We start from the raw sequence: 9385 nt of genomic DNA, 5'->3' as shown, positions 1-9385 counted from the left end.
GCATGCCCAGTACATGTTAGCTACTTGTAATAAACTCTATACAACTGTGAAAGAGACACTTTCACAAAATCTTGTTGAGAAAATTGGTTGGGAGTGTGAAGACATGCACAAAGATAGGAAGGGAAAAACTATTTGAAGAGAGAAGAAGAGTCCAAAGAATTGTTTAAAGCTGGGGAAAAGCTAGAAAGACTGTATATTGACAGAAAAATTAGAAAAAAAAATTATTAACAAGAAAGAAAGTTAACTGAAAAAAAAAAGAAAAAATTAACTGAAATAAAAGTTGTCAAATTAGTTGAGAACTTTATGGCAATCATAAGCCTGGAGAAAAATAATTAATAGCGGCCAATAAAAGTTGCCATCAAGACCCTTAGATGCTAGTTGTTATCATTGATTGAACACATAGATTTATGACCCCAACGGCTGCTCAGAATCACAATCTTTATGTGCTTGAAGAATTCGCAGAATGCGTAAGGAAATTGTATGTCTTCCTTGTTCTGCATACCATTGCGTCTCAAAATTGAGAACAAAAATGAACAATTTGATGATTGAGATATTTTTGTGTAGGAAAACAAAAATGGTTCCATCATTTTCAGCTATTTGGCCTTTCCAATTTATGCAAGTAGAATCTGTATGCATTTTATATACCCTGTAAAGGCCACACGTCTGAGTTCTACTTGCTCCGTATAATTAGTTAAAATAACTTAGGAGAGGCAGAAAAAGAAAGGAAGCAATGCCATGCTTTTTGTAAACTGAAAGTATAACCTCTTCTGAATCATTAGTACTCTACAATGTTTCTTCTTTAAATATCGAACCTGGGATTTTTCCCATCTCACATACAAGAAAGCAATTACTTGCATAACTATTCTAAAAAGAATTACTAACCCCTCCTCTAACCCAGTGTCACACACACAATGATGCTTATCACTATCAGCACTAATCACAAAATCACTACTAGTGACATCAATGAAAACCGAATACAGTGTGAATCCCTACAAGCAATAACCGTGCAGGAAAAAGGAGCACGATGAGCAAATGCATATGCTGTGATGCTACAAGTCTGCTAAACCGCTTCAATGATTCTCCCCCAGTTCGAAATAAGCCAGAGAAACTTAACTGGCTTAAAGTTATATTGCTTGTTGCAACCTGCCTGCCCACATCAATACCATTATGAATGCCTTGTGGGACAATGAGCGGCCACCAAACGCTGCGGCGGTGCTCCCTCTTGGCCTTCCTAATGCGGTTGAGTTCATGACGAATTACACCGCGTACTGATCTCAGGTAAGCTTTCACGTCGTGATCCCTGTAAATTGTTCCGCCAGATCCATAAGAAGACTTATCACTTAGGATCTCAAGTGGGTGAGGGGAATTCAAGAACACAGTCTGTGCGGCTTGAAGTTGCTTTTCTGGATCGTTTGTGTCTGACATAGAACAGCTTAGGACGTATAAGCCATTACCAGATGGGAGGAGGTGGTGATGAGGAGATATTTGATCATCTGGCTGTAGGATCAGAATCTCCCCCAAGGGAGCATATAGCAGTTTCTGTAATAGGGAAAAGACATAAATAAACAAATACATTACTATTTCTAAGCATCTTTTACACACTTCTACGAAGTTTAACAAAAGGAGAAAAACAGAGGAAGGACAAGTTACTGAAGAGAAAAAATTGCGCAAGGAATATATACTAGTGACTAAAACATATGACTTAAACTCTGATATGAAAACGAGAATTTGGTGTTGCCACCAATTATCAATTTTTTCCGAGATTGTTGACTCCGGGTGCTGGCAGATTTTAAAACGAAGCCAGTGATAACAACTCCAGTAGACCACTAACTAAGCTACAGGAGCATGCTTATGCTACCAAGCCTACAATATAGTGATATACAGGTTTACAGATCAATCTTAGGTCCTGTGTGTAGTCAATGCAGTTGGAGTTGAAATATACAAATACAGCCTCTGTGTAAGTAACTTATGCCAAGCAGATCAACTATGAAAGGGACAACTAAACCACCATATAATATAAAAAAGTTTTTTCACTTCTATGAGTTGGTCCTAGACGCTTCGCTTAATCTGATTACCTCAACCAAGACCAAAAACACTTGAATCAGAATTAACAACAAAAGGCATACATTGATTGATAACTACATTAGTACAAAACAAAGAAGGCCATATTATGAAATAGATATTGTACCTGATTCTTGAGACATGGATGGTTTCGGAAGTTGCGATTGACAGTCCTGAGTATATCAATCACCCGATCTGGGTAATTGCAAGAGAAGGCCCTTGGTACAATGTCTCGGTGCATGGTAATAGATTGAACATGATTCCGTGGAAGCCCCAACCTTCGGAGCAGCTGGTCACCTCCACACATGATGGTTGGCGAACCAAACGTTATAACAGGAAGCAAGGAAGAGAGTGGCACTTCACCACGTATTATCAACATAAGATTTATGAGCAGCGACAAGCTCCCCCCTAGAGAATGGCCCGTGAAGCGGAAGGTTGCAGACCTACCAGTAGACTTGAGGTGACTTCGGATTTCTGGCAAAATCTGCTCATAGATCCCTTTGGCAGCTTCATATATACCTCTGTGTACAAGCACGTCTAATCCCTGGATCGAACAATAGTTGGTTTCATGCAGATGACCGATTACAAACTTAAGAACTACATAAGAATTAAGAACAATGCGACATAAGGCAGAAGAATTCTCGAATACAAGAAAAAGATAATTAACAAATTGATTGCTAGTGACCTAGTATATTATTAAACATATAAATGAATGGAGAAATGGGATTATGCTGAGGACAACTAGTTTCTCGAGACAGTACATATCACAATGATGATATTTGGAGACGGAATTATAAGTTACCTCAAAATGAATAGGTTCAAAGAGTAAATTTGCTTGCCAAGAAGCCAACGTTTCTGACCCCTGCAACAAACAAGACACTTGCATTTTAAGTCAGTCACAAAATGAATAAGGAGATATAACTACATGGAGATGGGGTAATATTCGAAGTTGTACACCATACAGTAACAAGCGTAATCTAGTTAGCCGGATCAAAGAGTTGAGGTGTTATAGATGCACCAAGATGAATTTTCTACATTGTAATATCACAAGGTCCACGTAGGAGATGACATTTCTTCTGTAGCTATTAGATAGCCATTAGGGAGTCTACCTATAGATGCTCCAGAATGGCAACATGTCTCGATGTGTAGGAGTTGCTATAACCTTTAGTACTTGACACAATATATATAAACTATTTCCGGATAATTTCTCTTCACCTGAATTGCAAAAAATCTTGTCCCGCTCTCATCATCATCACATACAAACCACTCGCATGGGGAAGAGTGCACCGATTTAAAGTCCTTGGCAACGGTTTGCTTCATTTCCTCTTTCGCTGAAACCACTGCTGTCAAAGAATTAGTAGTGGCCACAAATGAGGCCATCTCTGAGCTTGTTATCTCAACACTTCCATTGAGTCCAATGCTCCCATCTGATGAATCCTCCTTTCTCTCACTCTTTGAAGATCTGAAGGGAAGAATACTTCTAGTATGAGCCTGCACAAAGGAAGCAGCTGAAGCAGCTATCTGATAAGCTGCAGACGCACTTACACTATGAACACTCTTTTTGTGATGCTCCATCATTTCCTTCACTTGCTTTGGCTTCTCTTCTGCTACTTCAACTTGGTTTACCGTCTTCTCTTTCTCTGCTTCTAACGGTTGGGTTTTCTTATCAACTGATGATGTCACATAGCGCAAGCCGTCATATCTCAAAAGATTTCCAGGCTGGAGTCAAAAAGAGAATAAGAAATCAAAATCAACCTCCTTAACATTTCTAACTTGATCCCACATTCATTTACCATATGAAGTATTCCTAAGGCTGCAACATTTCTAAGCACAAGGAATACATTAATTCTGAGTCCTAAATATAAACATTTAACTGGAGCTTATTTTGACAGTGTTTCTACAGAATGAAGAAACTATAAGATGAATTCAATTCATAACTGAGCTTTGTTATGAATAATACAAAGCTCAAAATCTGCATAAAAGTTTAAAACCTTGATCTCAAATTTCTAAATCTTATTCTACCAAACAAAACAATTCAAAACTAAATAAATAAGGGGTTCCGCAATTTTCCCTATACATAATTCAGTATTCAAAAACTTCACAAAGATACTCAAAATAAGTAAAATGCAGTACCTTGATCTTGGGTATATTATAAGCTAAACTCCCCAAATATGACATCTGAGCATATAATCTGGCTTCGCGCAATGACACCCGTCTAAGCAATCTCGAAAACGATTCCCTATCGAATTGCATCACCTCCTTTTCATCACAATCTACCCCCAGAGCTTCATATTGTTCCTCATTACAACATGAACATTCTCCACTTTCCTCACCTTCTTCTTTCTTCTCCTCTACATTTGAGCTCCCATCTTTTTCTTTCCAAAGTGATCTAATTCTCAATATCTTCAAAACCCAATTCTCACTCTTCTCCTCCTCTTCCTCTTCAGATCTCATCATCATAACTTCCTTTGCACTTACATCACTTTCTCCTTCCTCTTTATCTCCTTGAACAACAACAACAATACTAGGTTCATCACCAAGGCTAATTCTATCAGCCCCCTTACGCCAAAACGATCTCAATGGTTTAGTAAACGAAAACTTATTACTATTACTGCTACTACTACTACTACAAGTCTCTAAAGAAACTAAATTTGTATTTGAACCAGAACGACCCAAAGCACTAACGTGCGCCTTTTGCTTATAACTATCCATACCTCCATTCTTTGTGATTTTTGAAGAGTACCCATTGATCTTTGTTTGAAAACAAAGACCATCCATGTCTTCTTTCTCTCTTTCTCTCTGTTTCTAGTGGTGTATTCTTTGATACAGAGATGAAAAAGAATGGGCTGGTGTTGACAAGTTCTAACGTGCGCTGTTCAGAGGCGTACGGAGTTTTTTTTTAAGAAAGAAGGTGACCAGTTTTATAGGAGGGGAACAGAAAAGCTGTTTCTATGTGTAGTTTAAGGTGGGTTGGAACGGGCTGTAGGGGAATATTTCTTTTCTTTCCCAACAAAATTGGAAATAATGTGATGGACATAACTGTTCAACTCTGTCATGGCTCCACATCGTGCACCAATTTTCAATTCTTTGAATTTTTTTGAGCCATCACGATATTTTGGTGCCATCCATATTTGGTTGGAACTTTTAAATGTATTGGCCTCATTCAAATAACTATCTAGATAGAACCAAGGACCAATATATCGCCGATATATTCGATATATAGTTAATATATATCGGTATTTTGGTACACCGATATTGATATTTCTGACATATATCTATCAAATATAGAATTTTTTTTCTCGATATATATCAAATTTTTTGATATAAAACTTTATATCGCCGATATAATCAATATATCTGATATTTATGATATATATCAGTTGACTTTTTTACTATTTTTTAATATAAATATGATATTTTCAATATATTTTTGATATTATATTTTCGATATATTCAATATTTCCGATATTTTAAATAGTTTGGACTATTCACCAAAAAAAATAGATATATCTGATATATCCAATATATATATCGGTTTTTGGATACATCGATATATTTATCGATATCGATATTTTGGGTCTTGGATAGAACCATGGACCAAAATATCGCAGATATATCCGATATATATCGGTATTTTGGTACACTGACATCGATATTTCCGACATATATCCACCGAATATAGAATTCTTTTTTTTCCGATATATATCGGAATTTCCGATATGAAACTTTATATCACCGATATAATCGATATTTCCGATATAATCGATATATATATCAGTTGACTTTTTGACCATTTTAAAATATAAATCCGATATTTCCAATATATTTATGATATTTCCGATATATCCGATATTTTCGATATTTTAAATAGTTTGGACTGGTTACCAAAAAAATAGATATATCCGATATATATCGGTTTTTGGGTACACCGATATATTTATCGATATCGATATTTTGGGCCTTGGATAGAACCACATTTAAGAGAAACCCAAAGTTACAACATTGGAATGGATGAGTCTGAGTTTGTATATTTATTTTATGTTATTTTTGAAAATTCTAAATTGATGTTTATTTGCCGACCATGGTGTTCAACTGGGCACAGGGCACAGGGCACGTACACGTTGCCACTGAGAAATCACAACTCTTTGTAGTTCCCTACTCGGTTAATAAGCACAAGCCCATGACAATAAGTCGGACCATGATTGCAATGTTATTATGATTTTAGAGTGCAATAATTAAAATCTGTTTAAACACTTTATGGTGTTTTCCAAGCCAAGTTAACAGTGGTAATTTTTTTTTCAATAAATATGGCAAGAAAATTTTAAATTAATAATAATGGTAAATGTCTGTTGTTACTTGTTAGTGAGAGACTATGAGACTATCTTTGTTTGAAAAGGTGTCTGATTCTGACTAATCTCACATGTTAGATCCAATTGCTCATTCCTCAAATCCTCACCAACCAAATACACACTTTTAGTGTTTTGATCATAATTGTAACAAAAACTGGTTACCAACTTGACTGTTTGGAAAATAATTGGGGTGACGGACCACCATTTCGTGGCTTATTAGTGGTCAAAATTTTGTTCCATAAGGCATTCCACAAAAAAAAGATGACTGGTTGGGTCATGTGTGAGTGTGAATAAGTTAAGTACAATTTAATCATAAATTTGCCATTGTATGAGTAGTTTGATCATGGTTTAAATGTTTAATGCCCTTGAGCGAGTAGTTCATCAACCTTTCCCATTTGTAATCTGCCATAATATGTCATCCAATGCATCAAATGCATCTTTTTGGGCATATACAAAAAATGTGAAAATGGAACCACAAGCACTTTCAAGTCAATTTAACTTCTTAGGAGATCACCACGTGGTATGGTTGGATCAACTAAAGACAAAACGTGGAGTATAAGAAATAAATTTGGAGTCTACTTACGTCTTCATGTGGAACTCTCCATTCGGCGATTTTGACTTTGGGCATTGGCAGTTTTACGACTAAATGAAATGTGGGTTGGATTATTGGATAGATGAGTTTTGGATCGGGTGGAGTGGTGAACCATCCACCTTTTTGAGTCCATAATCGGGCCTGTTAATAATGTGACCAAACAAAGTAGTGCAAAGTCCAATAAAATGGTACTACGTTAATCCCTTCACAAAATTGTTCTGAACGTAGATCTGGTATTGATCGCTTTATTAGTGAGCACATCCAAGGCCGTGCTAAGGTTTTGTTAATTTCGATCGAACCATTACAATCTACAATGTGCACTGGATCACCTTGAAGCCTGTATTATAAGAAATGAACAAATAAAAATTAAGGAAAGCCATTTTGTTTCTCGACAGTGAGGGCATCACCAATGGACCTTGATATGGCCACCTATCTTCAAATTTAAGAGAACAATATATAAATGGATTTCCAATACCTCTATATTGCCCCTATTTCTATTACATTTATAGAGGGCCCGGTCCGTTTCGTAAGATAACACCAAAATGGATCATAATAATTTCAATTGATTGGTACTAGTAAAATTGGTCAAAATTGCTCGTATATTGGAAAATATCCTAGGTTCGAAACCCTACTCGAATAAGTTGTCAATGAAATCCTATAAATAGGACTCGAACCTACAGGTCTTGGGCTATCTACAATTCCATCATGCCAATTTCACAAGAACTGAAAGTTAATACAGTCACTCCGAGCAAGGACCAAAATATCTCCGATATATATCGATTTTTTGGTACACCGATATCGATATTTCCGATATATATCTACTGAATATTGAACCATTTATATCGGAATTTTTAATATAAAACTTTATATCGCCGATATAATCGATATATACGATATACTACCTTTTGAACCCGTCCTACGAACGGGTGTCGTTATATTAAATTATTCTAAAAAATATTAGCAACTATTCATAGCTATGAGATATGAAAATTATATTAATCACTTGTTTAAATTTTTTGTACCACTCTCTATCAAACGAAAGCACCAAATCTTGGTAAAACCCGTCGATTTATTTTAGTTGTTATGTTTAATAATAGAAGTTTGATTGAAATTTTGTGAGAATGCTCAATGTGGCGAAGATGATATTGAAGCTACTTAAATAGCAATACATTCTCAATCATAATAAAATAATTATAATAAGTACTACTTAAAATGCAAAACTATACTTGTCGAGATATTATATTCTCCCTATATATAATACAACTATATTTTGAGGTTAGTTCAATGCATTTACATTAAGTTTTTAATTTTACGTTAATTATTCTTTGAGGCTAGTTCAATGTATGTAGTTGGATCTAGTTTCCGATTTTCCATTAATTATTCTTTGAGATTAATTCAATGTAGTTGTATCAAGTTTTTGATTTTCCGTTAATTATTATTTGAGGTTACTTTAGTGCAGTTGCACCAAGTTTACGATTTTCCGTTAGTAATTCATTAAAATTAATTTAGTGCAGTTCCATCTAGTTTTCAATGTTTCGTTAATGACTATTTGAGATTAGTTAATTGCATTTGCATTAAGGTTCCAATTTTCCGTTAATTACTCTTTGATGTTAGTTTAATACATTTGCATCCAGTTTCTGATTTCCCGTTAATTACTTTTCGAAGTTAGTTCGCATCTAGTTTCCAATCAATTTCCAGTTATTTATGCTTTGAGGGTAGTTCGATGTAGTTACATCCGGTTTTCGATTTCTAGTTAACTATTATTTAAGGTTATTTTAATGCATTTGCATCCAGTTTCTGATTTTCCATTAAATATTCATCAAGGATATTGCATCAAATTTCTGATTTCCCGACCTATTAGTTAATATATGATTTTAGTTTAATGCAGTTACATCTAGTTTTCTATTTTCCGTTAATTATTCTTTAAGGTTAGTTCAATGCAGTTGCATCCAATTTCTGATTTTCCATTAATTATTTTTCGAGGTTAGTTTAATGTATTTGCAGCAAGTTTTCGATTTCCCGTTAATTATTTTTTGAGATTTGTTCAATGCAGTTGCATCAAATTTATGATTTCCCGTTAATTATTTATTGAGGTTAGTTTAGTGCATTTACATCCATTTTTTTATGTTTCTATATTCGTTAATTAGTCTTTAGATTAGTTCATTATACTTGCATACAACTTTCGATTTTTTATTTATAACTCTTTAAGGTTAGTTTAATACATCTGCATCTAGTTTATGATTTATGATTATTTATGTTTTGAGATTTTAATTAGTTCAATGCAATTTCATCCGATTTATGATTTCTCGTTAACTATTCTTTGATGTTATTTTAATGTATTTGCATGTAGTTTCTGATTTCCTGACAATTATTCTATGAGATT

General features: G+C 34.8%; 1 protein-coding gene across 1 annotated transcript; it reads right to left on the bottom strand.

Annotated features, from left to right (window-relative positions):
• Window positions 1-739: 739 nt before the first annotated feature.
• Window positions 740-4974, bottom strand: LOC147516720 (phospholipase A1 PLIP2, chloroplastic-like). Its single transcript, XM_086589192.1, has 5 exons — window positions 4195-4974; window positions 3277-3780; window positions 2864-2923; window positions 2189-2605; window positions 740-1539 (listed from the first exon to the last, which is right to left on the bottom strand). The coding sequence occupies exons 1-5, from the start codon at window positions 4837-4839 to the stop codon at window positions 961-963; spliced, it is 2205 nt and encodes a 734-aa protein (XP_086445318.1). The 5' UTR covers window positions 4840-4974; the 3' UTR covers window positions 740-960.
• Between the last annotated feature and the right edge of the window lie 4411 nt (window positions 4975-9385).

Source organism: Coptis chinensis, chromosome 2 (genome assembly GCF_015680905.1).
Source record: "Coptis chinensis isolate HL-2020 chromosome 2, ASM1568090v1, whole genome shotgun sequence".
Lineage (NCBI taxonomy): Eukaryota > Viridiplantae > Streptophyta > Magnoliopsida > Ranunculales > Ranunculaceae > Coptis > Coptis chinensis.
The sequence above is the reverse complement of the archived record's forward strand: the minus strand, read 5'-3'. Positions and strand labels throughout refer to the sequence as shown.

Coding starts and splice junctions, on each gene's coding strand:
- LOC147516720 (XM_086589192.1), bottom strand. CDS start 4,839: ATGGATGGTCTTTGTTTTCAAACAAAGATCAATGGGTACTCTTCAAAA. Junction 3,781..4,194: donor ATAATATACCCAAGATCAAG/GTACTGCATTTT, acceptor TTTTGACTCCAG/CCTGGAAATCTTTTGAGATA. Junction 1,540..2,188: donor ATCCATGTCTCAAGAATCAG/GTACAATATCTA, acceptor TCCCTATTACAG/AAACTGCTATATGCTCCCTT.